At 48.8% G+C, this 16,748-nt stretch overlaps 1 protein-coding gene across 1 annotated transcript; it reads right to left on the bottom strand.

Annotated features, from left to right (window-relative positions):
* Positions 1-6,655: 6,655 nt before the first annotated feature.
* Positions 6,656-14,364, bottom strand: GFRA3 (GDNF family receptor alpha 3; the record flags this gene model as incomplete). The annotated part of the gene is made up of 8 exons (XM_082489948.1): positions 6,656-6,790; positions 7,096-7,226; positions 8,198-8,332; positions 9,372-9,481; positions 9,560-9,905; positions 10,314-10,406; positions 11,080-11,355; positions 14,322-14,364. 8 exons carry the CDS (start codon positions 14,362-14,364, stop codon positions 6,656-6,658), a joined length of 1,269 nt encoding a protein of 422 aa, XP_082346074.1.
* Positions 14,365-16,748: the final 2,384 nt, after the last annotated feature.

Here is a 16,748-nt window from a genome sequence, read left to right as displayed (position 1 = left end):
ATCTAATGGACAAACTTAAATAGAAGGAAAAGTAATTTAAGTGATAGACTGGTGGGAAAAAAGTGAAAGGGACGAGGGTCCAGTGGCACTTTGCTCACCCTTTATTAAAACATTTCTTGAGCGAGTTGTGTATGAATCTGCAAGCACATAAGAGACTACAGCAATAGTAGGTGCAAAGACAACAGAATTATCCAGCGTGCATGATCTGGAATATTAACGTGCCTCATTATGAAGAAACATTTGCCATTATTCTGACTCGTGTGCCATTTTCCTGTAGTTCTAGGTAAAAGGAAGCACTGAATTATAACCGATACCCTGTAGTTATTGAAAGTCTTTGACTTTTTTTTTTTTTAAGTGCCCGTGGTGAAATCTCTGCAGGATTCTAAACTGGCATGTAGGTTTGAAGTCAGGTTGTTTTTAATAGTGTCCTTTTCCTAGAAGAAAACACGTTTTCTGCTTTTAACTGTTGAGTGCTAGATGTTTTAAGAGAAATCCGGAGGGGAAACACCCTTTCTATGTTCCATTGGAATGCCCCATATTATAACAGGGCCAGAATAACTAAAATAGGACAATTATTGCAGAAAACAGTTTTGAAAAGTTTCCATTTGCTTTGTTTAGGGAGTTATGACTGCAAGGAACCTCCTGTTATCACAGTCACAAGTTCATATAGATGATCTGTCACATAATATTTGTTTTTTCTGAGAACAAATTTGTTTATGATTTATATGTCTCACAGTAACGGAATAAATGGTTTTATTTCGGTGAAATTTAAATTAGTCATTTGTGGATGCCAGAGGAATTTATCTGCAACAGCAATTCCAGCATTATAAAACAGCTTGCAGCTTTTTCTTGCTGAATATGTCACTGGAAAACAAAATTTTAATTTTGGCTCTCTGTATGTGTTGCAATGCAGACGTCTCCGCGTAACGTTCCTCCTTGAGCAAATGCCAAAAGGTTAGGAGTAGGAATGGACACAGGTTAGAATAAGAAGCATCATTATAGGAAAACACTTCTGTTTTCCTTACCTGAACAGTATAGTGGAAGGAGGAAGACGGGAATATAAAGAACAAAATCCTTAATTTAGTTTTGGATGCGAGTGTGGTATCCTAGCTGGTTGTGGCAGGAGAAAGAAGACTGAAGTCTCGTGCAACTGTTTTATTCTTGCACTATCTTCAAGGGGATGATGTATGCAATAGAGTATATGTGTGTGTGTTGTGTAATGAAAGTGGAATAAAAGTTGTTAGAGGCATAGTTCCAATTGCTCTGTTCAGTGCTTTTCTATATTTTTGCTCTTTATTTTGATCAGGAGTTGCTGAGATATAATTCAGTTGAAAACTAATTTACTAAATTAGTTTAATTCGGTCAAATAATCCGTCTTCTCAGTCTTGTTATCTACACACAGAGATAACCGGAATCTTCTCCCGTGTTCTCAAGCTCACTAGCAGTGCTTCTTGCAGAGTGCTTCTGGAGGCTCCGGTCTACATCTCTCAGCTCTTCGAGCTTCTGGTGGTGTGAACTCGGTGATTCTGTCCACGCAGAGACGATTCTCTCTCCATCAGGATAAGCTATTTGAATGTTGCTTAATAAATGTTGTCCTCTGATGGGGGGAGGGGAAGAACAGCTGAATCTCATGCCTTACAGGAAAACAGGTGGGACCAATAAGAAGAAAGATGAGCCAAAAATCACGCAATTATTTTGTGCTAGCTAAATGGCTGCCGTGTTCTGCCCAAAGGTAAAGACGCAGTTATCAGTGCCATTTATCAGGTACAACATTTTAGTATAAACTTGTTTAAAACAGGGTAGAGCCCCTTTTTCATCATAATTAGACAGTAACCCATTGATTCCAAGAGGGCCTTCATTTTCTAATTATTTAGTACATAATATAATGTCATTAAACATCTTTGAGTGGACAGGATTGCTCTAAAAGCTTTAGCTGCAGAGCTCTAATATTAGGCTTTTGGCATTCATCCCTGTGTGTGAAAAGCAGTCGGTTTGTTTACCAGGAATTTAGATTCATATTACTGGGGGAATTAGCAGTGAGCTATTAGTCTGATTCAAGCACTTAACAATCGCTGATCATCTCCTCCCAGCCTGGGGATAATGGAGGTGATCAGCTGTAAATGGAAAGTGTGCGGGGCTATTTCCATGAAGGCACTTGGAGAAAGTGCTGCATCCCTGACCTCTGCCAGCCCTGGGGTTTGCCAGAAACCCGGACCCCAGCGGCTTCCTGGAGGAGAGCTGGTCGCCTGGAAGAAGAGCTTCCATTAGAGACCACACTGCGCTCTGCCTCAGCCGACCCTCCCTCCTCTGGAAAACGGTTCAGCTGCAAAGTCCCCGAGGCAGCAGCGATCAGCCGCCGATCGCATTTACGTGACCGCTTCTTCCTTGGGGGAGGCGCGGCAGAAGCGCGGCTGGGTTTGACGCCAGGGCAGCGCCGGGTGGTCCTGCCCGGCTCCGCGGCGCTGGGTGGCCTCCCGCTTCGCCACTGTCGTCCCCGAAAGCTTTGTCTGGTTCATGGGCACCTCAAACATCACTTTGAAACTTTTCTTTCTTGTTCTTGTGGAAAGTTCCCTACCGTTTTAGCAAACAGAGTGACTTGCGATTTTTAGGATGTATTGAAAAAGATACTCATTCTTTATAGGTGTGAACCTGTAGCGTTCCGTTGTCAACTCAAAGTGACCTTTTCCTGCTCACGGGTTTTAAGAGGCATGCCGGGCATCTGTAGCCAGGAATGACTGTTTGTAGTAAAGCTTCATTTTTCTTCATCTGCGTTAGATATTGTGCCCCCTTTAAAAGGAAAACTGCAGTCACTTGAGTGTTACAAAACATGCATTTGTTGGAGGCAGTGGGAGTGATTTTAATGAGGCAAGGACGCAACAATTTTGGACTTCCAAATTCAAGGCTTATCTCTGGCAACACCTTGCTTATGACCTCGGGCAAGAAACGTGCATTGCGTCTCTCACTTGTCGCACAAGAAACAACTCGCCTAACACAGGGACTGGGCTCGCTGCTGGAGAAGCACCGTTCTGCCCTTTGTAAATGCTACGTTAGATCACGTTAAGGGATCTAAGGCGATGTCAGAGTTCTAGAAGCCACGTCTGAAGTACCCGACAGAGAGCGATTGCTGCAAAAGTTGTTAAGATTCCTTTATAAGAGATTCTGTCAAACTCTGTTCTTCAAATTTCTTTCCCGTGCTGCCTTCAGCAGGAGGAGACAAAGCGTGTCGCTTCTATTCAATGCGAAGGAAGGCAGGAGACCGCTAGAGTTGCAAGATACGTTTTATTAGTGAGATTTGGCATTATTTTACAGTTTTAAAAATAATCTACATTACAACTAGAAGGTTCCCTCCTTTTGCATGCTTGCTGAGGGCTCAATGTTAAGGCTTTCAGGGTAGAGAATTTCTATTAGGTTATTTTTGTACTTAGACCAAAGGTGCTCACAGGATGTTGTAATCCGGTTTCTGGGGAATAGAAACTGAGGGGGGTTTGCGAATTGCTCAGTAGTGTGGTTAGTAAGAACTGTTCTGAATGGCTTTAGGTAACTGTGCCAGTCTCCGAACATCGGCGGTGCCAACAGAGCTGAGCTGAACTGACGCTGGCACGGCATTTCTTAGTAGCGGTTATCCGTGTGCATGCATGTATGCTGCGTAGCTGAATAACTGTGATGTTTGGAGATCGGGTGCTAAAAAAGTCTAAGTGAAGCTGGATTTGTACTCACAGCAGTGCGAGTACCTGTGAACGCAGGTGTCTTTAGAGGTGAATTTTGTTTGCAGTTACCGATGAACAAAGAGGCAGCTGTGTATGTAAGGGTGCATATGTACATGCAAAAGAGACGTGGGACACTTGGAGAAAAAAACGAACGGAGATGTTCTGCTTTAATTTCAGTCTAGAGCAGGATTTGTCTGAGCGTCGAGCATTTTCCCGTGTGATCCAGGACATGACAGGAGGCTGCAATTGCAATCAATAACCTTCTTAGGGGTGAGGGGCTAAGGTCCACACTGCCATGAACGTGAACAAGAAAATGCTAATACCTATTTCCCTATCAACCTGTCTCAGGGCGCTGAAGTGGGGGAAGAGGAAAGGTCACAGCGCAGACGAGCGAAGATGAATGCAGTACACTGTGTGTGTGGTACAGACGGCTCCGGGAAATCTACTCCATTACTCTCACAAATATCGTCGCTGATTTGTAGAATAGTGGAAAGAAACGCTCTCCACTAAACTCTGGCGATGACAGACACTACTACACTAGTCAGGAGTCTTGACAAGCTTCTAGTCCTGCCATATGGAGGATGGTCTAATGTAGATATTAAAATACTGTAACACAGACTCTGTCTTCATTAAAGAATGGTAGCAAACGTGTGGAAACAGTGCTGCCTCTTGATCCAAATAGCCGTATTTCAGTAGGTCATCAGTGATACCAGCATTCGTACTCCTCTCTATTAATAAGACATGATATTTGTTCCTACTGTGTGGAAATAACATGTTGCTCCTCTGTGCAGCAGAGGTGGTTCTGCTCCACACAGCGATTTCCCTGCCCTGCCTGCCCAGGAGGTAACGAGAAGGCTGGAATTGGACATGGAAGTATTACCACTGCAGAAGGACAATTGCCTAGCTAGTGCTCCCCTGGCAACAGGTAGAGCACAGGGTAAAAAGCAATACCCACCTGTTCTGCATCTATTCGGGACTGTAATATCGCTTGGCTGGGTATAATACTGTTCAGCTCTGCTGTATCTCACGGGATGAGCAGGCGGCACCAGATGTGTGCAGAGAGGAGCTGCTTTGAGCCGCTCTCCTGAAAGCCCAGGCTGGCTGATGAGGCAACTCTTGCACGCAATTGATTGCGGACTGTTAACCTATGCTCAGAAATCAATATTCACTTAACACCACGTTTTAACAGGCAAATGCAGCACAAAATAACAGCAGTTACACAGTGCACACGTTTACACTCAGGATAAACAGGTCATGAAATGGAGCTTGGCAGAGGAGGAGGAGATTGGGCAGGCAGCGTGGAAGGGGACAGTGACCACTGGAGTGTGTGGAGAGGTACAAGGTAGTTGCAGCTTCCAGAAATTTTTGCAGCTGAATGTCCCCGGGGCTTTGTGGTCACTACAGCTTCAATGAGCTATAAGTATTCTCTAAGCGTTACTGAGAAGGTTCGTCCTGAGGCCAGGCAAGGTCATACTTTGCTAGGTAAGACTAAATTTACTGGGGTTGAGCACAGAAATCCATCTTAACCCACAAAACCCGAGTCTGTTGCTAGCCGTGATAATGGATGAGAGAGATGTATATATGCTGCAAGGGGCAAGAGGAGGAACTGTAGTATAGCGTCCTTGATCTGGGATGGTATTTTTCATGTAGTTAAGAGAATGGATTTGAAAAGGGAACTGAAAGTAATCCAGAACTGCTGTTTACCGGGGACTTTATGTGTATGTTTACTGAGCTTAACTTGCAACCCACCCTGGAGCGCGGAGTTCTGGTCTTCGGGATGGTATGCTGTACCCTCTGCCTTGACAGGGCTGAGGAGTGGATCACATGAACCTCATGAAGATCAACAAGGCCAAGTGCAAGGTCCTGCACCTGGGTTGGGACAACCCCTAATATCAGTACAGACTGGGGGATGAATGGATTGGGAGCAGCCAAAGGAGTTGGAGCTACTGGTGGATGAAGACTTGGACATAAGCCATATCATATCCTGGGCTGCATCAACAGCAGCGCGGCCAGCAGGTCGAGCGAGGAGATTCTGCCCCTCTACTCTACCCATCACCATCCCACCTGGAGTCCTGCATCCAGCCCTGGCGTGCCCAGCACAAGACAGACGTGGGCCTGTTGAAGCGGGTCCAGAGGTGGGCCACAAAAATGATGAGAGGGCTGGAACTGGAACACCTCTCCTATGAAGAAAGGCTGAGACAGGTGGTGTGGTTCAGCCTGGAGAAGAGAAGGCTCCAGGGAGACCTTATTGTGGCCTTTGAATATATAAAGGGGGATCATAAGACAGATAGATACTTTTTACCAGCGCTTGTAGCACTCGGTTTTAAACTGAAAGAGGGGAGGTTTAGATAAGATATCAGGAAGAAATTCTTGGCTGTGGGGGCGGTGAGCCCCCAGCGCAGGGTGCCCTGAGAAGCTGTGGCTGCCCCATCCCTGGGGGTGTTCAAGGCCGGGTTGGACGGGGCTTGGGGCAACCTGGGCTGGGGGAGGTGGCCCTGTCCAGGGCAGGGGGGGACTGGATGAGCTTTAAGGTCCCTTCCAACCCAGACCAGTCTGTGATCGTATGCCTGAGGAAGAGCGCCAGAAGGTGGGGTGGTAGGACACGCCGTGTCAGGTCCCTCCCTGCAGTCCGAAACTGAACCCTGCTCAAGTTCTGACAGAGCTCAGACCTTTGTTTTAAGATACTGCGCTGGAATATTAGCCTGACTGTTACGCAGAACGCTAACAAGGCAGATGTGGGCACCACATCTGCAGAGCTCAGTGCAAACTGACTCGGGGACAGTGGGTGCAAGTTGCAGGGAGGATTTCAGTGGCTGCCGTTCTGGGTTAAGGCTGTTCCGTTCCTCTTTTCTGTAAGCCTTCCGTTTCCCAAAGGTAAATCAGTAGTGGGAGTCTGGATGTGGAATGCGGTTAATAATATGGGAAGGAAAGATGCCGCTTATGCCAAGTTAACGTGGGCTCAGCAACAGGGGCAGGAACAGAGCCAGAGACGGCCAAGAAATAGCAGCTCCAGAATACACGGAGGAGGCCATGGGCATACTGCTGTGCTCGGAGATGTCTCGCTGTGTCTTCCCTTCAGCCACCTAGGAAACGACAAGGAGGAACGAATCCCAGTTACACATTTATGCTCAAATACCTGGCTGCCAAGCCTCCAGCTCCGAGCCCCACCGTGAGGCTGCAGGAACTCCCGTGGCCCGGCAGCACGGCCGCCCATCTCCGCTCGTCTGCGCACGGAACAGCTCAGGGCGAGTGCCCCAGGGCGCTGCGTGCACGTGGCACCCCTCGCTTTCACGCCCCAGATCACACCTTTCCAGATCCAAGGCTTTTCAACTACTGTCTCTAGGCCGCTCGGCTCGCTGCGTTGTGAAGGCAACAAAGCAATGCCTACCTGGGACACTTCTGAAGCAAGAGCCGCGCTGGCACTGTCTCCTTGGAAGTTTAGGGAAGATGAATAAAATAAGTCTTCCTGTCTTTCTAGAGCTGTCTGCTTCAGGTGCATTTGAGACCAAATGGTATTTTCTGCAAACAGAAGCAAAGTAAGAGTCTTATTGTGCTCTTCTTGTGCGCAGCCTGGAGTCCAGTGAACAGGGGCCTGGGGAGCCGTTTTAGGAAACGCCTCACAGGCTGTATGGCTTTGACTTAGAAAATACGTGTTCTGTGTTCAGTGGATGGCCTGTGAGCTTGTGGGTTTACTTGTGAGGTTGAGCAGAGCGCAAAGCCAATTTGCGCTGTACTTGAGGACCTCTGGGTCCCTCTGGGACTTTCCCAGCTGTCTATTTTGTCAGGGACAGGTATGTGATATCTCAGATGGCATGTTTAGGTTGTAGGTGTATCTATAGTGCTGGGTGTAAGGCTTTTCTATACAACAGGAGTAGGTTTAAATATTAATAATTTATCTAATGATGCCAATTTCTTTCATATACTTTGGAAGCTTTTACAAACATAAAATATTTAAATCTTATTAAGGTCTGTTTTTAAAATGCTAGGGAGATGAAAGAAATACAGGCTAAGGATTACATAGTTGTATGTAACAGGATTTTTGTAACTGCGATGCTGCTGAATCCAGTAACGGCTGTGTTGGGAGCTACTTGTCTCAACCACGTAAGTGAGGGCCAAAGGCGAGCCCAGGAGAGGCGGGGAGCCCAGACCCCGTCATCCCGGTGCACTGATGTGGTTACTGCTGTGGGTACAGCGTCTCTGACCACCCCTCTTGGCATTTTTTTTTTTTTTTTTTTTGCAACCCCTTCATTTGAATGCTGTTTGGAAATAGCTTCATGGTGTTTGAGATGAACGAAAGTATTGCCAAAAGGTACAGAAATGCTTCTGAGAGCAGATCCAGGCTGGTTCCATAGGTTGGACAGGAGATCACAGGGACACTGCAGAAGACGACAGAACTACACACAAGAGCAGTGCAATGTAGGATCTTGAGATCAACAGGATTTGAATTTCCCTGTGCTGAGCTGTTTCTCTGATTCACAACTGATGCTTACCAAGGCATTTGTTGCTCTCAAACATGCCGAGTATCTGGTCACACTTCTCCTTCTGGTTGCCGCTGCTCTCACAGGTACACCACAGGGAGATCTCCACGCTGGAGTTACTGACGTAGTTGGGTGTCATGGGCGTGCCTGTCCCAACCCCCCAGAAACGGGAATCAGGATTTACTTCACCAAATGCAGGAAGCCTCATGAGTCCTGGTGTACTGAAGGGAGCGCTGCCCTGGAGGCAGCAGCCTTCCCAGGAGAGGTCTGGAGCCCCGTGGGGTGGCCCAGGGCTGGGGAATCTACGTGAGCTCTGCTGGGCCGTGAGGAAGGGTGGCGATTGCTACCCCCGGCTCAGGCAACCTGACGGTGAGGTGTACTGACAACCGAAGCATTGCACTGAAGGATGTGAAGCACCTGCAGGGACTCAACGGCAGTGGTGGCACACGGCAGCAAAAGGCGCTCTCTCTTACGTCTTGTGTAGGTGTCAGCGCTGTGTGGCCAAACCAACGCTTCACACCTGTAGTGTGCCACTCAGCCGGAGTTCATCCAGCACAAAAACAGCAAAGCCATCTGGAAAACCAGAAGGCATAGTCCAGATTTACAGCTTCTGAGATATTGTGCCTCTTTACAGCCACGCTGAAAAAGTACTAGCAGGTTGGCAGCAAATGCCCAAAACCACAGACGACCTCCCTTCTAAGAGCTGGTAGGGCCTTGCTCTGACCGGCTCTCAGAAGACGGCGTGTGCAGTACTCACAAACCATCAGGACTCCAACCGTCCGGCATCGAGGGACCGTCCTGTCTAATCACTGCTGTGATGGGACGCAACTCCTGCAGCGGAACAACTTGGTTCCTGCAGGCACAGAGCCCCGGTGGTCAGGCGTTCACAGCACTTTGCGCCAGCTGATGAGGCAAGCGGGTGTTCAGAAATGTCAGGCAAGTGCCGCTGATTTGACAGCAGAGGATGGGACAAAGGAGCGCAATAAATGGAAGAGCTCTCTTTGGGCCGCATTTACCTCGGAAGCAAGAGGGAGCACTAGCGTCAATTAGGTTAAGGTATATTCATTGGTAGACTGAGCACCATCTCCTGCCAGAGAGCCAGGTGGTCCTTCCCAGCATCAGAGTGTGCCTGCAAGTTTGTGGCCTGAAAGCATCCACCCTGTATGTTTCTGTGGGCATCACTTACCAATCATCCCCATGTACGCCTGCAGGCATGCAGCGTGGTTGTGCTGGGAGCAACCATCTGGAGACGTGTCTGCTGGTTGACAATTCTGCTGGAAGTCAGCCAGTCGGGATCTGTAGGAAGGAAAAGGAGACTATCAGCGTCTATGCTCTTCTCTTCTCTTGGCTAATGTCCACTGCTGCTGAACCTACTTGCAAATATGGTCTTCTAAGCAGGAGTCCAGAAGCCAGAGGCAATTGGGTTTGGTGTTATACTGGAAGGAACAATCAGGGACAATAGTTTTGCGGCGTCGTTCTCCACAAAGTTCATCTTGACATGGACAGAATAGGATCCTTTTGGTGAAATCCTCAGGGACTTTCTCAAAGAAATTCCTGAGCCCTCTGTGGCATTTGCGACGGTCGCACGTGTCCTCGCTTCCCGCTCCCTTGGTGCAGATAGAGGCGTAGTCTGTGCGCAGACGCACACACTTCTTGCTCAGGTTACAGACGTGAGTTGCTTTCAGGCATGGATTTGTTGCATCTCCTGCTAACTGTGAGCCTGTAAAGGCAAAAAATCCCAGAAACAATGAAGCAAGCCTCCAGAAAAGATCAGGTATGGAAACGGGAGTAGCCCTTACTTGATGGCCGGATTGGGAACACCAAAAAGAACAAAGCAAATTAGTCCCGATATGTGCCTGTAGTATGACATTGCAGTTATACTAGTTACAAAATCATACTTTTTATTGGTTCCCGGTAGGGTGTTTGTTTCGGAGAACGCATCAGTGTGGGTTAGTCCCTGCTTCACGGGCCTGGACCTTGCTGGGGGAGGCAAATTTAGGCAAGTATCCAGAGCAGGCGTCCCTCTGATTAAACGGACCATTACCCCAGATTGGTCATCTTAATAATTTTCAGCCCCTGAAAGATAAGAAAGGGCAGCATTATATCGTGTAACCGTTACAATCCTTACCTGATAACAGAGCTGCCAGTTTATTATAATCTGTCTTCCAGTGTTCTTCATTTGCTGGATTCTCATAGGGAGAGGTCTCCAAATTGAAATAACCTAGGCAAGATAGAAGATATTTTAAGCAGTGGGAGAAATGCTGCCTTTTTTTTAATTGATTTTTTTTTTTCTTATTTGTGCCCGGCTGTTTCCTCAGGCTGGAGTTCAGAGATGCTCTGTCTTGCTCAAAGCCAAATGCCAAGAATGGTTCTGCTGGAGACACAAAGGTGTTACCGTGTAAAAAGAGCGTTACATTTGTCATCAGATCTGCTCCGGCCAGAATTTGGTCTGTGCTGTCATCGGGGTTTTTCAGTACTGGTGAGGAGATGGGCAGCACGGGCGGCCTTTAGCGGGAGGCCGGGTAGAAGCATCCCGCTGAAGCTGGGAAGCAGCAGCGTGCTCAAGGATGCCGTTACAGTGCGTGTCATAATCGCACATCCGATTTCAGTGACGGACAGGGTGACCATTTTGAGGTGGTTTTCACGGCACTAAATCTGTCTCAGAGCAGCTATCTTTGTTTCTTAGGGACCCTGGTGTATCTGAAGGGCCGGTCCCAGAGCAGATCAGTTTTCTCTGCTTATCAATCAGGGCAGTACTGACTCCTCCTTGCGAGGAGACGTGGTTCCAAAGTGATACCCGCAGTGCTGGGAAGTGGCCTTTTGCAGTTGTTTTCAGATGGGGGGCAGGGCCGAGCCTTACTAGTACCCTGTAAATTCACATTATTTCATCTCACCATCTGTCATGCTGGAGTGAACAGTCCAGAAAACGCGTAAGCAGTGCTCCTGTCTCTTCATGCGCCGGTGGCACTTGCAGTGCAGCAAAGAGCTGTTTCCCAGGTCTAGCTCTGCATTCAGACATCTGACCCTGCTGTCGCGGTCCAGGGGAAGGAGGCGAGTCTTGGCCAGGGCGCAGTTTTCCAGGGTCCTGTAGGTACCATTGCAGGAGGCGTCGGAGAGGCACAGCTGCTCTGCCGCTATGCAGTCACTCCTCGGCAGGGCCAGCAGGTCTCCTGCTCGAGCAGGGAGAAGACTGTTAGGATTACAGTTCCTACGAGTGCCACACTGGCACCTCGTCATCGTCCTGTAGGCGTCCCATGTGCAGTAAGGACTCCTCGCGAGAGGCAGAACTGGTTGGGGTCTTTCCTATGGAGCAGTAAGGGACAAGAGCCGTCTCCATTTAGAAACAAAAGGCTGAGTATTAATGCGTGAAAGAGTGAAGGGTAAAGAAAAGTCTCAAAACCAACTTTGTTTAATAAAACCTTTTATTATCACCCTTAACTCTTTCAACTTGGCCAGGATCAGGGATGGCTCTGTATTTTATGGAGTATTAAATCCCTATGGAAACCTTGGCGCTGCTGAGGCTTGCTCTGAAGCTCTACTATCTGGGTAACGAAAACCACAGCGCAATCAGCACATAGCAACACCACCCTGTGTGCTGTGAGTCAGTGCTGTTGCCATTGCTAAAGTATATACCGGTCATTAAGAGATGTACTGAGAAAGCCATTTGTAGGGTGTAAAAACAATTACTGTACTGAGCTTGGAAATTTAAGAATAAGAATGCAGGCTTTTTGCATCGTAGAAGAAATCCTTAACATAAGATGCCAAGTAGTTTCACATAGAAGTGCTGGTAAACAATCAATTTAAGAATACAGAACCCAGTCCCTGAAACCCCTGCCAAAAACTCTGGGGTGCAGGCTTGGCCTGCCAGCTTTCATCTGTTTGTTGGTTGTGAACTCTTGGCTATCTGTGTGTGTGTGCACAACACGTGCACTGATTACTTATATATATACACACACACATGCACGACCTTATATGGAAGTATTCAATAATCTATTTAACAATATAATATTTAAAACTAGACTTTTTTCAGCTTTTTAATTTTTTTATATGGACTGTTGTTTCCTGAGGGTAATACTGGGGTGATACGTAGCATTATGTTGTCACAGGTACGTGAACTCAGTCCATAATCTTTCTTCATTTCTGTAGTATATGAATCTGTGTGTTGACGGTACAAGTACAATGAAGACCTGGAACAAGACTGTTTGCTAATAAAGTTTATATATAGGCTAGTATGTTTCTTCCCTTCAGAACAACATTGCTTGGCTGGTTTTAGGAAATGACTGTGCTGAGCCTTACACCTACCTTTAATGTTCTTTGGGTACATAATCTTACCTGCCCTTCTCTTGTTCGGCAGGTGCAGTGGTACTATTAGTATTTCAGTCTGCCTTCACTACAGATTAGAGAAGAAATCTTGATACAGCTCATACTACCTGGTATATACCATCTTCACCATCTAATTTGTTCTCTCGCTTACTTTTGCTGGCTTCACCAGTTTATTTGCTGTAAGCAGTAGGCTGCATAATTCTATGCTAGGCTGCTTCTCAAACCTTCTACTTTTTCTGCAGCCCAGTAATACTATCCGGTGTCTCTGTTGCACTTGTACAAATTTCTTTGCTTTTCTAGCAACTTGCTGTACTTTGTTCACCTGGCTGTTACGAAGAGACTGTATGACTTTTAAGCTCCCTGGAAAACAAATCTCTCATCAGAAATGCTTTGTACGCAGCACAGTGGGTTTTGGTTGCGCCTTACACATAGGCACAACCTTAATGAACATCAGCGAACTGATCTACCCCGCCAGGCCGGACCAAAGTACCATCTCCCCAGCATCCCATCTCCAGCACTGGCTTGCAGCTGCTGTTGTGGGAGGTTTGCAACAGGACGGGATTTGTTTTCCTTGCCTTACAAATCCTGCTCAGCAACCACCTGAGCTTGAAGTGGCATTTTTAAAACTTTAAAGTGATACGGTAATTGCCAGGCTAGAGCAGAGCTGGGTGTAAGTAGGAGGACTGTGTTTCTGCCACAGGTCTGTACCAGATGCTTCTGGTGAAGCTGCTGTAAAGCTCAAATTTAAACCAGTCCTCCTCTACAGACATCATTTAATAGTTATGCGTTGTCTTAAGCCCTAATACTTGACATGTTGCTTCGTTTTTCTAAAACCTTGTCTTAGTATTCCAGATAATAATGTGAAAGAATGAGAAAGCTAATTCCTTCCTAGACCCCTGGCCCAGGTTGCAGACCGCGTTAAAGATGCATGTGTATGGGAGTCCCTTCTGTAGCTTTAAAAAAAAAAAAAGTTAAAACAATCCATTCGCAGACGATGATTATTTGTACCTTAGAAAAAGGGCATAGGTAATACAATACTCCTTTATTCTCCCTTTTTGCTCCACGTCCTGTCATGTATATATGTATTATTTTGCTGGCCCTGGCGCACCACGCTACTGATAGAGGGGATCGTTGCAGAACGGAAACCTTTCCTAATTAAGCACAGTTATCAAAGCAGCATTAGTATTTGGACATGGGAAATTGAGGGAAATCTACTGTAATCCCGTGGCTGCGAGTGCTACCGAGGTGGCGGCGCGACAGCCCCTTTTTACAGCCGTCATTGCCACGTTCCGCGGCTGCGGCTCCTCCTGACTGCAGAGCACCGACAGCCCATCGCCGGGGTCTGCGGCCGCTCCGCAGCAGCGCCCCGTTTGTGTTTCTGGTCCCGTCAGCCCCGGGGACCGCACGAGGCGCGGGCTGGAGAGGCGCATTTCTGTCCCCGGCGGCGGCGGCGCCTGTGCCGGTCCGCGCAGACGGAGCCCCCGGGGCGCCCTCGGCCTCTCGGGGGGGCGGGGGGCGGCAGGGGGCACCGAAGCGGGCTCCGAGCAGGGGGGCGCAGCGGGGGACGGTTCGCAGCCCCGGGCTCCTGCGCCCCCGCCGTCCCCCCGGGGCTCCCCCCCCCCCCCCCCTACCCCGTCGCTCACCGCCGCCTTTGCGATTCCCGTCCCGGCTCGGAGCGGCACTTCGCCCTTCCCGCTCGGGACGGCGGCCCGGCGCCGGTGGCGGCACAGACGGGCAGCGGGCGGCAGCCGTGTCCCCCCGCCCGCCCCGCCGCGCCCCGCGCCCGCCCCGCCCGCCGCCCGCGCCCCGTTACCGGCTCGGCAGAGGAGCAGCCCCAGGAGCAGGGCGAGCCCCATGACGGAGACGCAGCCGGAGCTGTCGCTCGGTCGCTCCGCGCTCTGCGGCCGCCGCTCGCTCACATGCTGCGCCCGGTCCGGGCTCGGCGCCGTCTGCCCGGCGCGGCCCCCGCCCGCCCCGTCGAGGTGCGGGCGGCGAGCGCCGCCCCGCGGCCCCCCCGCACCCGCACCCGGACCGGGGGGGCTCGGGAGAGGGGGGCGGCGGAGCGGCCGAGGAGCCGCGGGCAGCGCAGGGACGCGGGGGTGCGCGGAGGGGGTCGAAGGGGCGGTGGTGAACGGCGTCGTGGAACACGGTTGGGTGGGTGGTTGGGTGGTTGGGTGGGTGGTTGGGTGGGTGGTTGGTTGGTTGGGTTTTGTTCGTCGATGCACAGGACGCCCTATCGCTGGGGGCAAAGCTGCGGTCGCTCGGCGAGGAGCACCCGCAGGGGCGGAATTCGGTAAGAGAGAGACAGTCTCAACCAGAGGGGTCGTTCCCGGCGGGCACTGACTTTTGAATCTGTTCCCCGGTGCCCCCTCGGTCCGCAGGAGGGGTGCGGGAGCGTCCGGCCCCTTCTGGACGGCTCTCTTGTGAAGGGGCTCATTCCAGTACCTGCCCTGTTGATGCCTCCGCCGTGGTGGGGCTGTTTGTGCCCACACGAAGGGTGGCATTTCCGAGAGCCTTCCAGCATTTAGGCAGCTGCGCTGCTTTTTGAACAGATCCTTCTTTTTAGTTTGCGTCCTAAGGTCAAATTAACCAATGCGAAAAAGTAACAGCCCCAGATGTGCACGTCAAATGTTAGCATATGAAAATGAGGCAAATCTTTTGTTGGCCGATTGCGCAAGTAGAGACCGACCCCTTCTGCCCCAAAAGACCAACAAAAAGGGTAATAGTTGTGCAAACACGTTAAGTATTCACAATCCGATTCAGTGGTGCCCCCTCTCGTGTTTTGAAAAAAGTTAGTCCTTCAGCTTACTGCTTACTGCTGCTGTGAGAGAATTCTTCTGCAGGCGAACAAATTGTCCACAAACACTGGAGACTCTTAACTGCAGGCTGAAGGAGGAGAGAAAAATCCTTCTCACCATGGCTCGAAGTCTGATCAAAGTCTAGTAGTTGGAGGAGCTTAAGGAAAATGGTGGATGGGACGGAGGCTTTCTAGCTTTGTAGTGAATTGTTTGCAGTTACCATTCAGGAGGAGGAAACGGAGCAGTTACACTGGAGAAAAACTGGGAGCAGAGGTTTACTTATAATGACAACATGAAAAAAAAAACAAACAAGAAGTGGCTCGATCCTGTGAACTTCTCTATGTTTTTGTGAGAAATTATAAGAATAAACAAGTGGATCTGAAGGCTTTTAATCGTGATCCAAATTATAACTGTGGCACCGTAGAGATCTGTTTGGATGATGAGTATAGCTGGAATATTACTATAGTAGTGTGCAACTTGTGAGGCAGGAGAAGAAGAGGAGATGTCTTGTACATCACGGTTTGGTATACTTGCTTTGAGACTGTGGGAGAACCTTTCCTAAGCAACGTGAGTGATCGTTGAAAGGGAAGAAAACTGGGCACTACCATTTGTGTCCAGGCCGGCCCCATGCAGGGCACAGCAGTGGGAGATCACGGCTGCCCCGGTGTGCTTCATTACGGGGCAGCGGTAGTGTAGGTTTGTGGACCGTGTTACTGGCTTGCTTGGTGCAGCAGATGACGACGGCCACAGGAGGGGAAGCTCTGCTAGACCTGGTTGTACCCGACAGGTACAGCTTTTTGAGAACACGAATGTGAAGGGCAATTTGGATGGTAGTGCTTGTCAGTCTGTGGTCTTCAGTCTGTTGTTTCTATTTTGCTGTTTTTACACTTCTAAGCAAAGACAGATTTCAGTAAACTCAGTGAATTGATAGCCAGCATCTCACAGGAGAAAAGCCTGGAGAAGAGAAAACGGTGTGTGTGCCTTGAGAAAGGAAAGAATATAAGTAATTAGTCTTAACTTCAAGCTCTGGGAAAATTCTGGAATGCATAAACAGTCTGTTAGCATGTGGAAAATACCAGGCTTGCTATTTGCCTACTAGACGGATTTGTCAAGGACCAATACAATTTCTTCTGCAATAGGACAACAACTTTTGTGGGGAGGGAAGAAAAAGAAGAGATGACATGTACTGGGGATCTTTCAGAACAGCTCCAGACAGGTCAGTCCGGCTTGGTACGAGAGAGTAGTTTAGAGGATCTTTCAAGTTCCTTTCCAGACTGTTTTTCTGATTCTGTGCTTCTAAATCTTCACCCAAAGCCCACCGAAATGATTCATTAACTCAGCTTTGAATTACGCTTGCAGCAGTTAAAAAAGGAAAGGGAAGATTCCTCCTTCCACATTAAAGCTGAATGCTGCCGCGGGGTTTTCGGGTTGCCTCGGCAAGT

This window comes from Vanellus vanellus, assembly GCF_965231255.1.
Source record: "Vanellus vanellus genome assembly, chromosome: 13".
Taxonomy (NCBI): Eukaryota; Metazoa; Chordata; class Aves; order Charadriiformes; family Charadriidae; genus Vanellus; species Vanellus vanellus.
The sequence above is the reverse complement of the archived record's forward strand: the minus strand, read 5'-3'. Positions and strand labels throughout refer to the sequence as shown.